General features: G+C 38.1%; 2 protein-coding genes across 2 annotated transcripts in view; both read right to left on the bottom strand.

The window, feature by feature from the left end:
* LOC140168454 (phosphatidylinositol 4-phosphate 3-kinase C2 domain-containing subunit beta-like) overlaps positions 1-6,857 on the bottom strand; it is a 58,495-nt gene extending 51,638 nt beyond the window's left edge. Inside the window, 3 exon segments of the mRNA XM_072191853.1 lie at positions 563-595; positions 1,670-1,720; positions 6,087-6,857. Of these exon segments, the coding sequence (XP_072047954.1) occupies positions 563-595; positions 1,670-1,720; positions 6,087-6,857 (855 nt within the window).
* A 104-nt stretch (positions 6,858-6,961) lies between these two features.
* Positions 6,962-23,878, bottom strand: LOC140168452 (uncharacterized). Its single transcript, XM_072191851.1, has 2 exons — positions 23,683-23,878; positions 6,962-7,810 (listed from the first exon to the last, which is right to left on the bottom strand). The coding sequence occupies exon 2, from the start codon at positions 7,739-7,741 to the stop codon at positions 6,962-6,964; it is 780 nt and encodes a 259-aa protein (XP_072047952.1). The 5' UTR covers positions 7,742-7,810; positions 23,683-23,878.
* Positions 23,879-24,054: the final 176 nt, after the last annotated feature.

The raw sequence follows: 24,054 nt of genomic DNA, 5'->3' as shown, positions 1-24,054 counted from the left end.
TGCAAGAGCGATTTATAGCTCCTCTATAGTGGAAATTCCAATTGAATGAACGCAGCTTCCAATAGCGTGACAAACATTTGCGTACAGTCGGTGATGTACGCCAGCGTGTGCGACTGTGCGTGAGTAATGCGGAAGTGAATCCAACCATGCCAACACACTGGTGATTGGTTAGCATTGTATCCAAGATCGTGCGTTCGCGTTGTAGTTTGAAATACGCGATATACGAATACGATCGCGGCTGGATCGAGTACAGCTGTTGAAAGCTGCGTTCATTCAATTGGAATTCCTACTATAGATGACTCGTTAAATTCTTTATGCTTTTTATGACCACAGGTGCAAACAGATCTTCTAAAGCTCTTCTTGAAGAGACCAGAAGAGCATTCTACAGCTCTTTTCTCACTTTCAAACGACAGTCCCTGGAAATAGCATGAAAAATGCATTAAAATGAGTACAAACAAGGCCATTTCAGTGTTTCTTGAGATAGCTCTTGATATTTTGAAATAATGTCTCAAACTTTTTATGTTGAAGGCTATGGGCAACACTCAAAGCATTAATATTTTACCTCTTCTTCTATATAATCCAAATTATCCCCAGACTGAAAATAACAAAGACAAAATACACAACAAATAAACAATAATTAAACAATGACAACACAACAATGGCAACAGTAATAACAATAACAACATACAATGCACAATTCTATGAACAACAAATATTTACATGATGTACATGTACAATATATTCAATATGTATGGCAGTGGCCAGTGGTGTATCGTGAGTCACTCGATTGGGGGTACTGAGCCTGATTGAGGGGGCACCGTCCGGGCTTCACCACTCCTGAGTGCTACTTTCAGCGGGTACAGGTCACGGAACTGGTTCCAGTGCTAAGCTCTGCGTAGCACATTATAAATCCCTGTGATAACAAGCAATTCCAAGATCAAACACAGAGATGCCAAAAACTTGCCAAAAATACAGACAACAGCCAGCTCTAGGGAGCGTATCGACTGAATCGCAGCGCCTAATTGTTGTGTCCGTTTTAGATACAATTTTTTCTCAAAAATTGGATTCTTTATTTTTGGAATTTATAAAAATTTGGAAAACTGGCATCTCTGCCAAATTGGCTGCGGTGCATAGGGCCCCACTCGCTTTTCTTACTAACTATTACCTAATCATCAAGTATTTCCGAATTATCAAACATGTTTGCCTGCTTTGCTTTAATATTAGGGGCCCATTCTCTTTTCTTACAAACTATTACCTCTTCATTAATTGTATCCAAATTATCAAACATGCTTGCCCACGGTGCTATTAGGGGCTCACTCTCTTTTCTTAATAATTTCAGAATTATCTAACATATTGGCTGCAGTGCTTATTAGGGGCCACTATAATATTGGTCGTATATCATCATTAAGTATTTTCAAATTATCGTGACATATTTGACTGTATGTGTTGTCTTATTAGAGGCCCCACTCTCTTTTCTTTCTAACAATTACCCCATCATCAAGTATTTCTGAATTATTGTACCATATTTGGTTGTGGTGACTGCCTTATTATATTGTAGGGGCCCTCCTCTTTTCATTTTTTCATTACCTCGTCAGCAAGTATTTTTGAACATATTTTACTGGGGTGCCTGTTTACATGGGCTGCACTCTCTTTTCTTACAAACTATTACCTCATCATCAAGTATTTCCGAACTACATGTACAATTGTCTACACTCAGCGACTGGAACAAGAAACAAACAGAACATACAATGTACAATGAAAACAACACACAACAAACATATAAGACAAGTACAGTAACTATGTGGGTATAAGCCCACCTTCAGCTATGCCTATAAGCCCACTTTCATTTTTCAAAACATTCTGGAAACAAGGTTGTACCCAGCTCTAATAGCCCAGTAGTAATATTGGCTGAGTATTTAAAGCAGATCAATGCTTTGCTCTCATATTTATTTAAAAAATTCAGTTAAAAATTGACATTCCATACTTAAACATTGACATAGATGATAACCAGTACATCGGGCATGAATATTATAAACAAACTGAGCACCTCCCCCCCCCCCCCCCAGTTTTGGAGTTGAATCTGCCATCTGCACTATTCTGCAGGGTGGACTTAAATACCTGAGTGGTTATGGTAATGGGGCAATATACCTAAATCCGCATCAATATGATGTTCCTGCAGTTGAAATTCATACATTTCCTATATGGAAGACATGATAATTATCGACCCACCAAAAAAACCAAAACATTGTACATTGAGAATTGGCTAATTCCTCCCCATATTCCCGAATTTGCAGCAACATACTCTGTTTCTTTATGCTCCAAGTTTCGAATTGATGCACATTTTAAAAAGCGGATCCACATAGATTGCCCAATGATACAAAAACAACAAGATTAGTAGCAAACACAATGAACAAAACACACATGTAAACACATACAACAAATAATGACAAAAAACAATTACTTGCAAACCCTGGATATATGACGTATGACTAAAAACAGGTGTGGGGAATGTGTGTTAAACACCTCATTATCATTCATACAACATACACTTTTAGTCCTGCGCCATGAGTTGGGATACTTAATTTGGCCGTGGAGTAACACTTTTCCACTTGATGTTTATGATGTCATATTTTCCATAATACTTGTCATACAATAATAAATTTGGTGTCATTTTTTAAAGCGTAATCTATTCTCTTTCCACAGTAATAAATAAAATTGATTCATTGAATATTGTTTCAGTTTTAATTAGGATTAATTAATTAATAAATTGGTGGCTAGGGAGCAGGTGGCTAGGGAGCCATTTTCACACTTCAAAAGTTTATTTTTTAAACAGAAAGGTCCATGTGTCGTGAAAACACTATTTCTGGATTAACAGACCCCAAATACATTTAAATAGACACCAAAATGAAATAACAAACTTTAAAATAAGAAATTAACATAATTTTATTACCAGATATGAATTTTTGAGACCTCCCTTCCTGAAAATGGTATTTTGCTCATTTCTTGGACAATTTTCATTTTAAAGGTGTCAAAATGCTCAGGAAAACAAGCTTCATCAAGTAAGATGTTACTTAGCTGCAAGATTAAAGCCATTGTAATTTTCAAAATTTCCTATGTGTTACCGAAAAGGGTCCTAACTTATGACACATGACCTTTTAAAAGTTGTTTTCAACTGGAAATATAGGACTGCAAAAGAATTAAGGAACCGGTTATGTTCACCTCCTATTTACACAATGTAGCCTGAAAAAGACATGTCATACAAATGTAATTGGAACATGTAGCCAATAGCTGCATCTGTAATTTTTAGCTTAGATTTAAGACCTCATTCATTGAAATTGTTCAAGAAAAGACACAACAATCCAAAAACCCAACAAAGATGCAAATTCAGAAGTTGCAGTTTGCTCAATTGCATACCTTATTGATTTGTACACCAAGCATTCTCGAACAAGAGAACTAGCGCTGTGCTTCCATTGATTAGCACGTTAAAACTAGCGTTGTGCTTTCATTGATTTATGTTCCAAGAACAACACAAAAGTGCAACTTTTGATTAGTTTTTTCCTTAGGTTTTAGACCACCGTTTCTTTTAACATTTTAAAACCAATTTCAACAAATAAGGTCTTAAATCAGAGCTAAAGAGTACAAGTATTCGCTGTCGTTGTGCACGTTGGAATATGACCTTTGCTAGGTCAACTGGATCACGCTTTCTTTGTTACGAACCACTGATTGAGATGATCACAACACAAAGCCTACATGGCGTATCAAAATTCGGAACAGGTGTACAAGCCCAGGCTTGGAGCAGTAACCATTATATTGGTTACTAACGTGCACTACGACAGCGAATTGGCTCCTTGTTTTAATGTCTTTGGTTAGGATATACAGAGGTGAACAACACAACTGATACATATGTACGGTACCTTAATTCTTTTGCTCACTGTATTATCAAGAATTTGAAGGCATATATGTTTATATGTACTGTTTAGACTGTCTGTCTGATGAATCTATCCGTAACAAGAATCAAAGTTTGTTTTTTAAAATTTGAAAACAAATTTTCAAAACAAGAAATTATACCAACTCAACTAAAATTTGCAAAAACCATAGCAACCAACATGGTTGATAAAATGCTATTCATATTGAAATCCATACACAGTCATGTTGATGGAAGACATTAACTACACATTCCACACAGGAGTGTGAATTTCAAATGGGGTTACCTGAATGGGTGACTCCATTTGAAATCTACACCCCCTGTGTGGAAGATTAAGGTCATGCATTCCACAGGGGGTGTATGGATTTCAACTGGAATAGCCCAATAATACCCTACCAGGCAGTTGAAGAGAAGATCCAGTGGAATGTAGATTCGACCCATCAAGGCCTATGGACCCATATACATGTACAGATGTGCACTTTTAAAATGTAGTTGGTCCCTGTCAGAGGTCAGGTGTACTATCAATAACATGTATGCACTGGAAACAATAATAGACTAACCAGTGTTGCCAGCAATTTCCAGCCCAAATCACCGGTCAAACAGTCAAAAAAGTCACCCAAATTTTTTTCATAACCACTGGGACAGGAAAATACCGGATGTTGTGGGAGCCAGTGTTGAAAAGTCACCCAATTTTGTTTTAAGGTTGGTTTCTATGGTATAGAAAATGGTTATAAAAAAAGTCGCAGGTAAAATCTTCAAATGTCACCCAATTGGGCTACTAAAAAGCACTAAATCATGGCTATGGCAACCTTGAGACAACCTGACAATGTAGTAGTCTACTACAGGAAATCACCTGTCATGTAACACAATCCAAGAAGGCAAAGTTCTGTAGCGTGTGTATTGTATGTACTGCAGTATGACATTTCAATAATTTGGGTATCAAATTTTAATTCACAGTTTTAGAGATCAATGTTCAATTCACGAATAATGAATGTGGGTTACTGAACAATGCAACAGGAAATGAGGCTATTATATCCAGGATTGCCAAATTGTTACCCCAAATCGAAGATCACTTCATCAAGAAGTCACCCAATTTTTCTCTTACATGTAATCATTGGTTTCTATGAGACAGGAAACTACCACAAGTGGTGGGAACAAATGCTCAAAAGTCACCCAATTTTTTCTGTTCAACCATTGGTTTCTATGGGACAGGAAATTTGTCAAAAGTCGCGGGGGAAATATTCAAAAGTCACCCAATTGGGCTAACAAATCGCAGGTTTGGCAACCCTGAATATGACCCCAAATGTCTGCATGGTCATGACAGGAACAGATTCATTATGCCAATAATTGATTACATTCTCATTCCCAGTGTGCTCATGTTTGACCTCCATTATGCAAATTAACAAAAGGAAATGACCTTAGTTTATGTTAATGAGAGAATAGCCTAAATTAGCTTTACAACATGTAAGGCAAAATTTGCAGGGAAATTGGCATGTTAATATTGAATTCAGAAACGAAGAAAATAATCAAATAAAGATTAAAAGAATGATATAGAAATGACTAAATTTATAATATATAAATTTAATCAATCAGTCAATCAATCAATAAATAAATAAATAAACACATAACAAATAAATAATAAATAAATAAATAAATAAATAAATAAATAAACAAATAAATAAATAAATAAATAAATAAATATATTAATAAATTAATAAATTAATAAATTAATAAATTAATAAATAAATAAAATAAATTAATTATTTTATTAATGTTTTAGTCAATGCAGCTTTTTATCTTCTTCTTTTTATGATTTATGTCTCCACTATATTGAGAGCAGGTCTCCTATTTAACTCCTTGAAAAAGAAACGTTTGTCTTTTCGAAACGTCTGGTTTTTAAACTCTGTTTATATACAGTAAGCCAAAAAATTAGGGTACCAGTTATGTTCACCTCCTGTATATCCTAAACACAGACAGATATGTCATAATTGGATGTTGTGTCATATTTTCCCTGTTTTTAATAAAATAAATATAAGAAATAAATAAATAAAAGGGCTGAGGGTATTATGTAAGCTGAAAATTTAAGCTCTAAAAGCTCTCTTTTGATTGGTTACTCAGATGTAGCAAGTCCAATCAGAGGTACTGTTAGAAAAAGCGTTACCTTTCCTTTCATTGATCCTCTCACTGATCCTCTAGTCCACTTCTCATTCTTGCCCATATCTAAGGATTTTGGTCTTGGACCATGCACCGATTTGGGCCTCACTGTTTTCTCCTTCTTTTCCTCCTTTGTATGGCTGTAGGATGCCGGTCTTTCCCGTGAAACTCCGTCGCTGCTGTCAGACGTTGATCCGGTTTTGGGAGGCAAGGCCGGTGGTTCTTCGGCCGCAGCTTCTGCAGCAGCCTTTTCTGCCGCAAGTTTCATTTTCAACGGGTCAAACTCCACAAAATCATCATCAAAATTGAAATTACCGCTTTGTTTTGGACTCCATACTATCAAGTCGTCAGATCCGCCACCGCCACTTTTGGTCACCGGGGGATTCATAGGCAGCATATCAGTCACCATTTTATTTGCGTACATTTTAGGGGGCAATGGTGGGACAGCTACACTCCCACTCGCGTTTGCGCTACTATTAAATCCAGTTGATGACGGCGCATTATTTTGTTGAGTTGTCTTACTTTGTTCCATTGAAGTGATACTGGGATGACTACTAATTCGACGGATTGTTGGTGCAGGTGGTGGTATTTGAATAGCCTTGCCCTTACCAGTCTGTGACCCATGGCCTTGTTGTGACCCATGACCTTGCTGTGACCCATGACCTTGCTGTGAACCATGACCTTGCTGCGAACCATGACTTTGCTGCGAGTCTTTTTTGGGGGGTAAAGTTGGCGGGTGCTTATAGTCGGGATCACCGGGTGGTGAATCTTGCAACATTTGCCATAATTGATCGGCAGCAGATCTCGGTAACGGCTGACCATGAGGCACTGTGGTAAACGGATTCTCACCACTTGACGATTTAGACACCACTGGTGCAGGGGTCAACAAAAACTGTCAAAATCTGTGAGCGATTGTGACGTCGGGCTAGGTGGCGATGATCTACTTTGTTGTGGAAGAGACGACTGTGATAAATCTGTGAGATATTTACTATCTGGTTTCCAGCTGGTGGCAAATGGGTTAGTGGTACTTGCTGATGAAGTACTCAAGTTACTACCAAAAGGGTTTCTGATATTACTGCTTGTTTGTACTGGAAATGATTGCTGGTGAGTCAAGCCTGTCCTTTGCACACCAAAGTTTGTATTTGTAACTGGTATGCGTGTATTCCCATGTGCTGGAAGAGTTGCAGTACGCGATACTGGCAATGCTTTATTTTGTTTACTTGGTAATGGAAATGGTAGCGTATACTGGGATGTGGACTGTGTTTGCGGTTTCTGAGGCTGCGACGTTTTCTGGCGGTTGTAATTCTTAAGCACATGATCAAACGAGAACTGCATTAAATCTTGATCTAATGAGGACAGAGCTAGTTGTGTGTTCTTCTGCTGATCAACAGAAAATGGGTCTTGGTTATTCAGATTACCAGAAGTGCTTTGACCACTTAGAGTAATATCTGTAGGTGTCTTCGCTCTAGTCCCATCCGTAGGTGTACTCAGCCCGCTGGTATTCGGAGATGGTCTTCGGGTTCGTGAATGCTCTTCGAATTTTGCACTTTCTAGACTCAATGCGATGGCTTTTCTAGTGTCTTCTTCAAACTTCTGCTCAGGAGACATTGGTGACTCCGAGGCGTTTGTGCCTCCTGATCGCCGTTGGGTTGTCTGTGCCATCTCTATGGTTGTGTCTGTCAATCACCAGTATCTATGGCGATGTTGTGTAGCAACTTTCCATGCTGGTATCTGTAACGTAAGGAATAGAAAGAGGAAAATTGTGAATATACAAAGAATACATGTGAGTTTTAAAAAATCATGAAAAGCACACAATTCTGTCTTTGTTTACAATATACAGGGTGAAATTCTTTTGCAGTCTGCATACAAATGTATTGAGTACCCTGAAAATAAATTGCACAATAGATTCATGCAATGATACTCAGTTGACAAAAATTAATTTTGATTCTTCTAAAATCATGCCTATTCCACATGTACTTGATTCTTGTTATATCTGTATCTACCTCGAGTATTACTTGGTGCGTGTACATACTTTTATGCGCGCAATCAACGTGCCGCATATGTATACGCAAGAAACTACGCTAAGCCAACGCAGCACACGCTGAACTTCAAAACAAGTGACAGTGACTCAAGGTAGACAGACTATCTATGAGTTGTGTGAGAATCGATTTTGATTCACGTGAAGTTCTATGAAATTGCACCCTTGCACTATTATTTTTTGTTTGTTTGTTTACTTTCTTTCATTGGACTGGAACACTCTTGAAGAAACACAGTGGTCTGAAACACTGTTGCCAACTCATGCTTTTGTAGCCCAACTGGGTGAGATGAGATTTATCCCCCAGACCCCCACAACTTTTGACCAACCTGTCCCACAGAAATCAATAGTTAAGAAAACAATTGGGTGACTTTTCAAAATTGGCTCCAGCAACTTCTGATTGTTTCCTGTCCTATATAAACCAATGTTTAAGAAATGAAAACAAATTGGGTGATTTTTCAACTATTCGATCCATGATTTATGCTGCAATTTGATGGCAATCCTGGTCTGAAGTAGTACTTACTAATCACGCTGAATTGTGCCGGGCCACATAAATACGGTCCCTGGGTTAATACAATTGTTATGAAATGACTGCCCTAGACCATTGTTCATTTTAGCAGACAATAGCCACCAGGATAGCCATTTGTATACAACACTGAACATGTACTCTGATAACTCTAGAGGGTTGTACACTTAAAGGTTGTACACTTGATGATATGCCCGTGATTTTTAGTGATACTAGTATTCCTTTGCATGTATTACATGTATAGCAACATGTGTATTTTACAGCTGTACACAGTTCCTGGTGTATATCCTATTATAGCAGTCCACAATGGCTTGATCAGCTGCCACAGTAATAACAGTCCTGACCAATTGTAATGTTGATGAAAATAATTTTAAATGCAATTTTGATTGCATGTCTTTAAATGTGTCCCTCCCACTCATCGTCACTATGTATGTACATCAGGGCTCCAGCATTTCCAAGCTGAGGGGTGGTAACTTCCATGTGTTGGTAGATTTTTTGCTGGGTGATAGCAGAGTTTTATCTTGACTTAAAAGCATTTAATAATTAAATATATTTGCATTATTCTGTTTTTAAAAGAATGAGAATAAAAGTAACATTTTTTAGACCTCACCCAGCCATGGATTGATAAGTCAGAGGGGTGTCCAGGTGTCATCCTTGTTTTCAATTTGGACACCCTAAAATTCTGATTTTTACAATGGAGTGAATAGGAAGTGGACACCCTGATTTTGTAGAATAAGGTATTTTTGACCAATTTGGACACCCTAAAGACACCTCTGGCTAAATGCCTTGGATAGAACACAGAAGATTATATTTTTATGTGGAACAACTTGGCTTGTGCCTCACCCACTTAAATAATGGTATCTCCCATGTACTATCAGAAGATAGATTAGGCACTGGAGGGAAAAGTGATTGCAGTATTTGCAGCAGCAATTGCATTTTTTTGGTGGAATTGCATTTTTTCAAACAAAATTTCTTTTTTTTAGTAATTTAGGGTCTATAACTTCTTTTTTTCAAAAACAAAAAAAATGTAAAAATTTTATTTTTATTTTTTGAATTTTTTGTGTTTCTTACATGAAATCATATTTTTTATAGTTTTTTGGAAAATCGGTGCCTACATTTGAATTGATTAGATTTCATCTAGATTGAATCTTATCTCTTGTCAATGTACATGCATGTTTATTATCTAAATAATCCTGTCAATATTCAACTACTTAATATACCCAGTACAGCACATTTGACATCATAGGCTGTCATATATGCCGTGCTGTAAGGCGATCAAAAATAGCCTACATAGACAGGAAGGTATTAGCAACATATTAGTTCCTTGTTATAGAGAGACTACTTGATATAATTAACCCCCTGGACACTACTGGCCATCTAACAGCATTTCTGATTGGTTGATAACTTGAAATGCTCATTTAAATTGCTAATTATAACTAGGCTTTGAACTATTTATGGTCAAACTTGAATTTGCGGATGATCTTAAATACCCTCCTTGATTGGTTCAAAATTGGACACAATATTCATTTTGGCCAATCGGCAGGTAGTTCTCATGGGGTTAAGTGTCCTCTAGACAGGAAGGTATTAGCATCATATTAGTTCCCTGTATAGCAAGACTACTTGATATAATTAAGTGTCTTTTTCGTGGTCAATATTAGGTCAAATCGAGACGGAAGTTTTTAACGAAAATATCCTGAGTAGCTAGTGTGTCAAACCATATTGAGCTATTCCTATTGAAATGCATACACCCCCTATGGAAGACATGACCTTAATCTCACACACAGGGGTGTAGATTTCAAATGGAGTCACCCATTCAGGTAATCCCCATTCCAATTTGAAATTCACACTCTTAATATGGACATGTCTTCCATACATGTAGGTGGTACGAATTTCAACTGGAATACAGGGTCAGAATTCGCAACCAAGTGCGAGAATCCTTTTGGATTCTCCTGGTGGAATTAATTGCAAGAATCCATGGATTCTCACCATATAACTTTGTATGATAAATTGAAATATTTACGAGAATCCAATTTTGTCGACAAGAATCTTTGCGAGAATGGATTCTTGGATTCTCGCCGAATTTCTGACCCTGGAATAGCCCACTATCACTATATGGACAACTATGGCCATTATATTAATGGCATAGGTCAACCTCAATGAAACAATCATAGTGCAAAATTTGACCTCATGTTGCAGGGTACAATGTATGAGTTTTCGTACCCAATTTTCAAAAGTTTTGAAGATATAATATTGGGTGTAAAAGTTACTAGTAGTTGCAGGGTGCAGGATTTATTGTGAATTCTCTGTTGACGTCAAGTATACATTATAAACAGAAAATTTGAATTAAAAAAAAGAGAGAAAATGTGGTGATAAACTCACATTTTACATCTTGAAAGCACATTCAATCAAAAGATAATATTATTTCTGATCCACCAACTGTGTGTACATGTCTACATTCATCCGGGGTACTCAGTACAAATGACCATACGGGACGTGCATAAATATGGGTAGCATTTTCAGCCTTTTGGTATATCAATGGCCCCTTTTTCAAAGCCTATTTTGGTATATCAATGGGTCCTTTTTTCAAAATTTTCTCAATTTTTTTTCGGAAAATAGCCCAATTTTTCCTTAATCTAGCCAAAATTTTGGGAAAATTTGTAAAAATGAAGACAATTTGGGTTAAATTCGGCCGAAAATTTAGACTTTTGGTATATCAATGGGTCCAAATTTCTTGAAAAATTGGTATATTTATGGGTCCACTTACAAATTCTCAGCGGCACGTCCCTACCAAAACCAAACTTGAGTACCCCCCCCCGGGCATTCATCACTCCAAGGCATTCAGAGGGGTGTCCAGTTGTCAATGTCATTTAGTGGACACCCTGTTTTCAATTTGGACACTCTAAAATTCTGATTTTCATAATGGAGTGAGTATAAAGGGGACACACTGATTTTGTAGAATAAGGTATTTTTGACCATTTTGGATCTAAAGACACCCTCTGGTTAATGCCTTGATTCACTCTACATGTAGCTGCGATCTTTGTCTGCACTGAATAAAGACTGCTAATGAGAACTGGTCATGAATGACTGTTGCCAAAACTTTTTAGCGCCAAGTCGTGGCGCATTAGCTGGCCAGGCTGCGGTAAAGGATTCTCAAGTAGCTTCCAAAAAAGTGTCCAATACCTGATATTTCACTTTATTGAGCAGAAAATCACTTGTAAAAAACTTCTGGTACTTAATGGGAAGTTAATGACAGATCAAAATGGTCACAAAACCCATTGTAATCAGTAGCGGTGCCAGGAATCTTTTGGGGGGGGGGGGTAAAGTGAATTTCAGGGGGGAAAAATCAACAAAATTTGCACAAAATTACCGTAAATTTTTTTCGCATTTTTTGTTTTTTTTCTGGGGGGAAACAGGGGGGCAAGAATTCTGACTGGTGGGGCATTTCCCCCCATGCCCCCGCCACTGATTGTAATTGTAACTGTGAGCTCAATTGAAAAGGAAAATACATGTCAAATTACTGCTGCAGCTTACTGGCAAAAGTAGCCCAATTTTAGGCAAGTAGCCAGGGGTAGACATAAGAAGCAAAAGTCAGCTGGGAAGGTTTCCAGCTGGCCAAGGGCAAATTCCACTGCCCCAGATACAATGTATTGTATGTTTCTAATTTGTAACATTACATGTCATAAATTCGTAATTATATGCCAAAATCCCAACTGGCCCACTGGGCCATCCAGACTGAAAATCTCCTGGCCCAACAAGAAAACTACTGGACAGGGCCAGTCGACCCCTAAGTACAATGTAGCTTGTACAGGATTCTTATGAGAGAAGCAGTGCTGCTTAGGCCTGTTATCGTCTGTCGAAAGTATCGATAGTCGGAAAATTCACGGACTTCTGACATGTCGGTACACTCAATGGTAGTATCGATACACAAACGACATGAACAATGTACTGTCTCCCAACATCAAAAGCCACTAGCCGCTGATAGCTTAAACACTTGAAATATAAATAGCACAAGACCAAAACAAACTAGCAGTAGGAAACTACCATTCATGTATGGAAAATTACTAGGCCACACCCCCGGCATAGAGAGTTTAGCCACTCATGCACTCATCTAGGGGCCAACTTGTGACACCTGACATGATTAAGTTTGTTGACCTTAAGTTCACACGGTCAACAAAAATTATACACCAAGACATACCCCCACAACCAGGAGCACAGAATTGAATTCACACATTACATGACATGCACAAGATATGTCATCACAGTGATGTGAATTTACCATAATAAATGGACAAACAGATTTATGTAAATATCATGTCAGTGACATGGGCACTTTCCAACCAATTACAGCTTTGGAATATCATGACATACTGTTCACTATTGTGCAGATCACGTGGGGTAGAGCAGTAATGCCACACACACGATCTAGAGCATTTGTTTTGATGAATATTAGGTAAGCTTCATTGGAGATATTTCCCACGCTGTCAGGTTGTTGACTGTCGATATATGTCGATTGTCGAAAGTATTTTCTTCCGACATGGCGATACACAAAATCTCTATCGATAACACCACTAGTGCTGCTACTACATGTCCCGGTGGGTTCAGTCTTCACTGACAATGTGTACGCATGATGGTTCCAATTAGGGGTACTTTTCAAGAAATGTCCGCGGAATTTTCGAGGACAAAATTGTTCACGATTGTCCAAATTAGGGGTGTTTTGGAGCAAAATTGTCCTTAAAATGAAAAATAGGGTGTATTTCTAGGACTTTCGTCCGCTTTTACTGCTACAGTTTTCGTTATTGTCCTCATTTCCCCGTGAAATAGGGGGAAAATTCAAAAGCGTCCTTGAAATGGTAAAAATAGGGGTATTTATTTTGGAAAAATGTCCTTGATTCCTCTTGATAAGGGGGTGAAATGAAAATGCGTCCTCAAAATGATAAAAATAGGGGAGGTTTTTGGGGGCAAATTTTCCTTGATTTCAAGCAAAATAGGGGGTAAAATTGCTGCAAATGTCCTCGATTCCCCGTGAAATAGGGGTCATTTTCAAATCCTGGAACGGTCATACGTCCTACCTTTAAATACAAACTGAACCCACCGGGCTACATGTATCATCAAGAGGTCCAGGGTTGCTGACTACAACTCGTACATACCTCTATGTGGTGCAAATACTGCAAGGGTAGTACTTGGGAGGACTGACACTCAGGGTTTTCTTTAAGCATTTTAATTGCTGAAGGAGTATTTTCAAATTTTTTTTTACCCTTTCAATTGTGAATTTTTCCTCTGAAGGAGTCAAAAACATTGCCCAAGGGGTATTTTTATAATATTATTTTTAACAATTATGTGTGTTTTTGGAGCCATAGGCATAGATCCGGGGATCTCCCCAATATTTTGCCAGGGGGATGGTCCATACTATCATCCCCCCAATGTTGACGCTTGTATATGGGTTTCTGACCAAATTAACCTCATATTTGGTCATTTTAGTCCCAAAAGTGTACATTTTTGCGCGCTTAGCGCGAATTTATTCCGCACCATATTTCAACATTAAAATGTGATGGGCCCTACATATTGGGAGTAGGTACTAAATGCCAAAAGCCGAGAATAAATGCACTTGTATCGGGTGTTTCTCTATTCAAATCTTGCAATATCTGAAGCGTATGCGTTTTCAAGATTTTATACGCGTTGGACTTCGGGACTTTGGATTTGAAGGAGTCAGCAAAGTGCCTGAACGCGTAAATACGCGTGTTTTGTGCATTAAAGAAAACCCTGCTGACACTGGTACTCGCATCTCAGGGACTCAGCAGCTGGCTACTGATGTACATGTACTGTGGCAAGAAAATGACGCATGCGGGCCGTATGGTTGCACTGTCAGTTGCACACAGGTTGCCAGTTCTTCTTTATTTCTGTTGTTAGTATGTTTCTTGATATATATGTTTTTGATTATGTAAATTATGTTTATTGTGTTGTCTGTTCACAAACTATAAGATCCAGTCTTTAGTGTCGGTATCGACAAGGCACTTTTGCCGATTGTCGACAAGAGCTTTGTATGTAGATTGACAAAAAGTAAACAAAAACTTTGGCTAAGAAAGCTAGAAAAGTTTAACATCTTAACAAAAATTTACTAAGGTATTTTTGGGATCTCTTATTCTTTACATCTTTGTCAATTTCCCTGATGTTCTTGTCATGTTTCTTTAGCGTTTTCATCGTGACTTTTCCGATCTATCGCACTACGCTGGTAGCATCCAATTCTTTCACCCGGCAGCTGCCATTTTCGCTGTCACGCTACATTGGCAAACAGGGAAAGTCCCTGATGATCAACTGATGACGTCTTTATATTGTGTTGGGTATTTATGTGAAATGGGTAAAATATATGAGCCAATCGCTGTTTATTTTCAATTTGACCTTTCACACAATGTTTTTTTTCTGTATCTGATTCTGTACCACACTCGCAACATACGATAGTATAATATTAACCCTAACACTGACCCATGCTTTTTGATATCGATCCGAATTTTTCAAGAAGAAGAATTTTTGACTTGGCACCCCCGGGATTCGAACCTTTTACCACTCCCCCTCCCCCCCGCATGCCAACCACACAATCGCGGACCGGTAGCTGCACGGGTTACTGCTGCCCGGCAAGCAATTCCGTGAGCATATCACACTTAGGGTGATTGCGTCATCGCAGACCTTGGGATTCATGCATGCGCAAAATTTTTCATTGTGGTATTTACAGGTGTTAGGGTTAGAAGACACTCTAATCTGAAAAAATACTCTTACCTAACCCTAACACTGACCCATGCTTTTTGATATCGGAAGTCAAAGAAGAAGAAGAATTTTTGACTTGGCACCCCGGATTGAACCTTTGACCCCCGCATGCCAACCCACGATCGCGGACCGGTAGCTGCATCGGGTTATTGCTGCCCGCCAGCAATTCCGTGAGCATATCACACTTAGGGTGATTGCGTCATCGCAGACCTTGGGATTCATGCATGCGCAAAATTTTTCATTGTGGTATTTTGTGGTATTTACAGGTGTTAGGGTTAGAAGACACTCTAATCTGAAAAAATACTCTTACCTAACCCTAACACTGACCCATGCTTTTTGATATCGGAAGTCAAAGAAGAAGAAGAATTTTGACTTGGCACCCCAGGATTCGAACCTTTGACCCCCCCGCATGCCAACCACACGATCGCGGACCGGTAGCTGCACGGGTTATTGCTGCCCGGCCAGCAATTCTGTGAGCATATCACATAGGGTGATTGCGTCATCGCAGACCCTGGGATTCATGCATGCGCAGAATTTTTCATCGTGGTATTTTGTGGTATTTACAGGTGTTAGGGTTAAGGGGTACTACACCCCTGCCCAAATCAGGGGTTCAAATTCGCCGTCAATTGCGGGAACCTGTTAAGGTTCTCATAAAGGCTTTTTGAGAACCTTCGGTTCGCATGAACGTTGTAGTGCAGAATGATATATATTCGAAAATTGTATTCATCTATTGCTATGGTAGTCAATCCTGTTACATCATCACTTCTATGGCGAATACAACCAAAGGAGACACTTTTATTACTACGCTAGTGAGGTCACATCTATTATAATGGGATGTTCGAGTAATATAAACATTATTGAAAGTACATGCATACATGGGCTATGGATTCCCATTCGTCATCGTACACTGTACAATAAATTGACAGCTAAAATGAAGAAAACTTTGCCTTTTTCCCAACTAAATCACATTTCCGTTGCAGAAAGGTAAAATATAACACAACATGCGATCTGAGACTTGGAAGCTAGGAGAACCAATTTTGGTTCAGTTGCAATCCAGCGAGAACCTTAAACCCTGCAAATTTGTGCCTATTTTCGCATTTTTCTTAAAAGTTATAGCGTATTGGGGACAAGTAAGATGTATATTATAGGGGCAAGGACTGCAACTACGTAAACTGCACTGTAAATTTTATTTCAGCACAGACAACACTTGTGTCTTGTGGGGTTACAGTTAAAAATGAGGGAAAACCAATATTTGATCAATAAATCAATAACTACTGAATTAGAACAGTAGTTGTAGTCCTTGCCACTTTTTAATATATATACATCTTACTTGTCACCAACTTGCTATAATTTTTGAGAAAAATGCAAAAATAGGGTAGGCATAAAATTGGCATGGGGTGTAGAACCCCCTTAAATTCTAGCAAGCGCCAAATCGAAATCAGAGAAGGAGACGCAAATCAGGACTCCTGTGATTTGCCGACTCCAATGTTCATTTTGAACCATGATTATTTGAGCCACGGCGCGCGAGTATGTGAAAAGCGGGGCGGGGGGGGGGGGGTAGGAACAACGTATTATTCATTAATATGCGTGAGATTTTACTCATTTTCCAGCTTTTTGCGTGAGATTTACTACCTAGTCGTGAGATTATACTACCTTGGCGTGAGACCGTGAGAAAGTGACCCAATGCGTGAGACTCACGGCCAATGCGTGAGAGTTGACAGCCCTGATTTTATTTTCATCAACTTCGTTTTCGTAAACATTGCCTGATGACGATTCATAATAGGCACACCCTCCACCCCAAATGTTTCACGGATTCACATTGATCTCAGGGGTCACATTTTAGGAAAAATCTCATGTCTGTTTATTTCAGTTCGTATCCCTTTCATTGTATTCCATGAGCGACTTGTACCGTTGTGTAGGTTGTCGAATTTTGCACCTGGATCATCACAAAATTTGCCAGGATTGTGGGACGATTTTGGGGTTATTAATTAGGCCTGATTGTCGACGTCGGCTTATTAATTTTGTTGATTGTCGACAATGAAAATGCTTGCCGATACCAGCACTACCTAGTCTGCCTTATTACTTATGTACCCAAATAAGGGGGGTTGTGATACCAAAAAAAAATTAAACTTTCTCTAAAAAATCATTTTGGTACATACATTGTATTACCGTAACCACTCGGGTATAAACCCACTCCCCTAGATGGCAGATATCACTTCAAAAATGGGGTGCGCTTATAACCGGGGAAGGGCTTGTGCTTAATTTAAAAATAAGAACACTCACCCCCCATTTGTATATGCCCATTGTACCAGTAATTTCTATCATCTATGTCAATTTCTTAAAATGATAAGAGTGGAATGTTAATTATCAAGTGATATTTTTTTATATTAATTGTTCTTAAGAGCCAGTCTCCCTTATTGCGATACAAAAAAAATAGAATTGTCTCTAAAAATTAATTTTGGTACATATTAGCACCAACAACTCACACGTAAAATATGAGCGTGCACAGCGCCCTCGTTCAGCTTGAAAAAATTCTTGAAATTTCAGCCTCTCTGAGCCTTACGTGCAAATGGTAAACTTTGGAGGTGCATAACATCGTGCTCCATCATCATCCCAACCTGCATTTTGCATTTTTTTAAAGTACCAAATGGTTACATTACAAAATCCAAGAAAAAAAATTGGGATCTTGATGGCGCACAAAATCAGCAAATCCAATGATTTGATGAAAAGCGCCTCGTGCAAACTTCAAAGCATCATAACGGGCTGCGCCATCAAGATCCCAAGTCCGAACAAGTTTGAAATTAAAGACCTCCATGGCAAGTTTCATTTTTCAGCAAAAAATTTTTTGGATTTCGTTGGCGCACCGAGTTACCGTAACCGAGGTCAAAGGTCAAAATTTCCTATTTTCGCACATTTTTACATGCCTGTATTATCGCGCGCCAACATCACCTGACTCTCCGAATAGCATTTCATCAAAGAAGAGGTAATTCTCTGCAAGAACTGAAAAAATTAGCTTGGGATCTCTTGATCTTCATATTTTTCTGATTTTTTGAAAATGGACTTTTGGAGGTCAATTTGACCTCTTTTTCCGGATTCCCACTCGAACAATGACGCGCAGCACAATGTGGGCTTTTTACTGCATCACAAAAAGATGCGCCAACAAGATCCCAATTTTATTTTTCATCGTCTAGCTTCTTTGGCGACCAGTAGACAAAAAACAAGCAACAGCTAATTGGGATCATGTGGGCGCACTAATATAAAAGAGGTCAAAGGTCAAGCTTTGTGCCAAAGTGACGCATATTTCATTATTTGCCTATGTACAGCACCAAAGTGGAACTTTGACCCGCAATAAAAATGTGCGACAACAAGATCCCATCAACTTGATTAGAACAGTCCCATAGATGATAGACATGCAGGGAGCTCAACTGTGCACTGCTTGCACAGACATTTCTAAATTGAGCTCATTCTTTTATTTTTCATAATTTTTCTGTAAAAATTAGAGATGTTAATGCCAATTATGTTTTGTAACTATCCTGCAAATTACAGCATCATAACTTATTTGGTTTTTCTGTAAGTGTGAATCAAAATTGGTCCATCGCCAGAGTGCGCTTAATTGCCAGTGGCCCAGTGCAGCACTGCTCAGAATGGCACAAAATATTCAGATGAATAAGATCAGGTGAACACCTTGACCTACTGAGCTGTAATTTGGCAGAGTTGGTGTTATTACCTCTATCATACCCTCTGTAAAAAGGAAAAAACCGGACAAGTAGATCTCGAGTTAAAAATTAAATCACCAGCACCCCTTTGGAATTTCCAAACACCTTTCGAATCATGTTAAATAGACACCTTTCTGAACTGAACATAAATGTGAAGTTTCATGCTCATTTGTTGTATTATTCACCTGATTACAACCCTAAACATTTTCTTATATTTATACCATCTGCACTGACTTGCTGCTATACACGCACAGGAGCTGTACTTTTAAAATACGCGCCTAATCAATAATGAATCTTTCACTCCATTGTTAAAGTACTGTGCTCCCTGTAGCATATGGAGTGACCGGGCCCTGGAGTGTGATGGTTTTGTAGCACATGACAGTATTCATTCAAGCCAATCAAGGTCAGTTATTAGCCACTTGCTGAATGGCTGGGCATTATCAGCTATCAAAGAGATACCTTATGCTGCTGCCAATCACAATAGAGGTTACACATTTTGTTAAAACCCCAGAAGTGATATCAGGACAAAGCTGTGCATGTTGGTACTTGATTGTTTGGATTCCTATGTTGAAAATCCCTTGTAGTACATTAGTATTTTTTTTATGTGTAGTGTATATTGTTGTGGAAAAAAAGTTCACCTGGACTTTTGATTTTGTGCCACTTTGGCCATTATGGATGATTTTTGGCAAATGTTTTCTAAAAGCATGATTTCAGTGCCTCGGTTTGAAGAAATACTTAATGCTATTGACTAGTGAAGTGCCATTTCATAAGAAACCCCTTTGATTCTTTCACAATATGCTTGTTTCATGTTTGCATATTTTTTTATATATTTTAAAAATAAAGAAATATAAAAAGGTAAATATATGCTTATACCAATTTTCCTCACATTGCTATATTTAGACTTTGTCAATTTATTTCGTTCCAATGACCGGTCAGAATGGGAAACTTTGAAAATTCATAATTCGAAAAGTTTTTGACCGATTTTGACCATTTAACCACCAAAATACTTCTGTTGATGAGTTCTTTCCAGAAAACAATCTTTTGTAGCAATAGGAGCAACATGAAATTTTGATGGTTATCCCTATTCATAGTTCATCATTTTAGTGTGAGCAACATGAAATTATGATGGTCATCCCTACTTATATATAACTGCATGATAACAAGTAAAAAAAAAGTGGGATCATGTGGGCGCACTAATTCAATAGAGGTCAAAGTTCATACTTTGTACCGAATTGGCATTATTTTGCCTATGTGCAGCACAAAAGTGGAACTTTGACCCGCAATAAAAATGTGCGCCAACAAGATCCCATCTTACTTTTTGGATGATTGGATAAAGGGGCTTATGTATAACTGATAACAAGTAAAAAAAAAGTGGGATCATGTGCACAGTTTTTGTTTTGTTTTTTAATTTCGGGTACCGGGTAGGGAATTTCCTGCCCGGGTAATAGGATTCTCGGGCGGGACTCGAATTCCCGGGACTCACTCACACCCTTACATTCTTCTCTGACAAAAACTTTAGTTACAAAATCAATTTGTGACCCCTCGGTGCCCAACTGAGCCCTGAAGTCGCCAATCATCATTTTTGAGATATTCACCCAAAATATTCTGCTTGAAATTAGCTTTAAAATGATGTATATCATGTCTACAGTACTTGACATTTAAGTAGTGAAAAATCAATAAAACAGTCAATAAATCCTTTGTTTCCTATTGTTTATTGTTAAGTACGATGGAGCATAGTGGCACTGGCGACATCCGGGCTCAGTTGTGCAGAGGGGTCACATTTTTTATCAAATGTCATCAAACCCATAAAAAGAAGCAATGACCTGCCATGCATGCACGAGTAAGCCACATTGATATGACAATCCTGATTTTACCCTAAAAATGACCAAATGTTAGAAGTTTTCCACCTCCAATTGAGAGTTGCTCGAGAAGTCTAGCCAAAAATGTTCTCACCTATAGCTTCATATTCTAGGCTAGAGACCACTGCATTCAAAATCTAGTCGGATTCGCTGAAGCATGACACCGTGTAAAGCAATGAAACTTCAGAAGTAAACATAGCCGATCACGACAGCGATTCACTCGGTCGAACATCCCGGAACATTGTCCCCTTCACAAAAGCGCGCGCATAGGCCATAGCAACCAGCTTGAGAAAGGGGAACTGCACATGCGCACAAGGCTATTTCCCCTTTGTGACGTCAGCCCGACCAAGAGAATTGCATCAAAAATGTTGCTAAAATTACACAGTGATAGAACAGCAAAATTTTACACTGTCCAAAATAGGCAAATCTTACTCAAAAGATACATTTGACTCATCAAAATAACTTCCATCCAAATTTCAACATTAACAGAATAAATAACCTCCGGTGCAAAAAATTGCACCGCTGTCCGACCGAAAACCATAGCAAAGCACTCTAGCATCGAATGCGTAAAATCGTGTGCAAATTCGAAGCTAGAGTTCTCGAATAAATTGAGAAAAAACGTTTATACTTGCTTAGTTCATCGTGTGTGGATGTGCACGAATATCCCATACATCACTCGCGCTTTGCATAAACATGAATAGCCCGCGAGCATCAAGTGCGTCTGATCGACTCGCGAACGCGTCGAACGCACACGCATGCATGCACATGGCATGTCCGTCATGTTCTAGTGCGCCGCTTTTTTTTTTTAAATTTTTTTTCCAAAGTTTTCGGCGACCTTGGAGAACCACTGGACCTATTATGACATTTCAGGATCATTCACAGTTAATTTTAAAAAGAAGAAAAAAAATCAGAAAAAAATTTACGAAAAAATTACAGTTTGTTATCCTGTGTATGCAAACCATTAACTACATGTAATGTTTATTTCTTCATCTATCACATATTATAGATGCATTGGTTTTCCATGCATTTATAAAATGTGATAGATGAAGAGGTAAACACAAGTTAATGGTTTGCATACAGGATAACAAACTGTAATTTTTTCGTAATTTTTTTCCATTTTTTTTTCAAATTATCTGTGAATAATCCCAGTCCTTCAGAATAGGTCCAGTGGTTCTTCAAAGTTGCAGAATACTTCTAAAAAAATGTTTAAAAATAAATAAAAAATTGTTTTTTGAATTTTTTTTACCGACATCCGACATCCAATAATTGGTTAGGGACAGGCACATCTGTGTGAGGGCGCTATTTATTTTACTTGATAATAAAGCCCTATGTAAATCTGTGCCATTTTGTGCCACTGAAAACACCATTTTTGGAGAAAATGATGAATAAAACCAAAATTAATCTGTTTCAGATGCTCTAGTTTGCATTGACAACAGATTCAAAGCTTTAGGAAGCAGAATGCAACATTGTCTTCACTTTTGAATATTTTTTTCTGTGAGATATGCCTTGGTGAAAATCACCGTTTTGGTCAAAAAGGGGTCAAAAAAGGGCCATTTTGGGAAAAAATTCTATTTTGACCCAAAATTCATCTTCTGACAAAAGGGAAACATGGTTTGACAAAACTTTCATCCTTTTCACATAACAATTCCAGTTTACTTATTTGCTAGGAGAAAGCACTTTTTGTTATCGCTTGGGGAAAATCATTGTTTTGGCCTAAAATGGGCCCAAAATGGCGAAAAATGGCAAAATTTGACCAAAATTAGCACAAAAATCACTTTTTACCACCTTAAAATTTGAATTTTCATACAAAATTTCACAGATGTGTTGAAAATGATAACATACATAATATTCAACAAAAATTAGATTAAATTACAGTGAAAACAAAAAAAATTGACAGGGGGGCACAAAATTATCAAGTCCCCCATGCACTCCTATGGTAAGTCTTATCAGAGAAAATGGCCCAATGTTCCGACAGTAATTTCGTCCATAACTTCACTTAGCAATACAGTAGAAGATTGGTTTTGGTGTCAAATTGTTTCTGAGAAGTTCTCTCTTCCAATAAACAACAATTCATGTTAATATAATTAATTTGAAATTTTTATGCCTGTCCCTAAATTGGTTGAGCCCTAGATGTGATTATACCCGGTATCAATCATATACTATATTATATGTACTATGACTTACGACAAAAAAATGACAACATTGTTGGAAATTTGTGAGTTTTGACAGTAATACTTTGAAATTTTAAGTTGTGTTTTTTTGTGAAAAAGGATGTAAATTTTTATAGAAAACTGTATAAAATAAGGCTCAGATTGCACGAGAGAGCCTCTAAACCCTGAGAGCTTCCACGGCCCTGAAGCGGGCCCTGGACCCCGGCCGTTAGGACTTCGCGCTCGTGATGTCCGCTACGCGCACATATTTACTCTAGTACTATTTCAGTTATTTCACAGAAAATTCCAGCACTTGTCATTAAGTTCCCAGACAGCAGAAAATTTTCTGGAGGCCTGGTTCCACGATGTACACGAATTTCATATTTTTTCTATAGTGTTCTGTTGTGCAGTGTGTTGTCTTGATCATTGATGTCAATGTTGCATGGTTGTGTGTCATGTGTGTGTTGATTTCATATGATATGGAACATGAAAAATGTCACTCGTCGCACTGGTTTTATTCAACCGCGCAAAAAATGTCATTTCTAAAAACATACATACCAGTTAGGCTTCTAGCAATCGCCGCTATTTAAATGTGTTGTTTCAATTCTGAAATGTCGTTTTCCTCGGGCAAATTTCGCAGAACACAGTCTAAAATCTCACCACCGACTGACTCATCCTTTGCAATCGAGCTTGCTGCTGTGTTGTTTTCAAGAAAACACCCATAATACACCCAAATTTTACACCCAATATTTTTGACCTGTATCGATTCTATTGCCGTCTTCGATGTTGACATTTTAAATCACCCAAATGGGTGATTAAGGGTGCCTAATTTTCCGCCCTCTTCACGTGCATGAATAAAGACTATTTTTGATTGGATTACAAATATCAATTTGTCTTCTTCAAACCAATCAGAGAGCTTGATAAATGCTG

Source organism: Amphiura filiformis, chromosome 13, assembly GCF_039555335.1.
Source record: "Amphiura filiformis chromosome 13, Afil_fr2py, whole genome shotgun sequence".
NCBI lineage: Eukaryota > Metazoa > Echinodermata > Ophiuroidea > Amphilepidida > Amphiuridae > Amphiura > Amphiura filiformis.
Note: the sequence above shows the minus strand (reverse complement) of the source record. Positions and strands in the feature narration are given on the sequence as shown.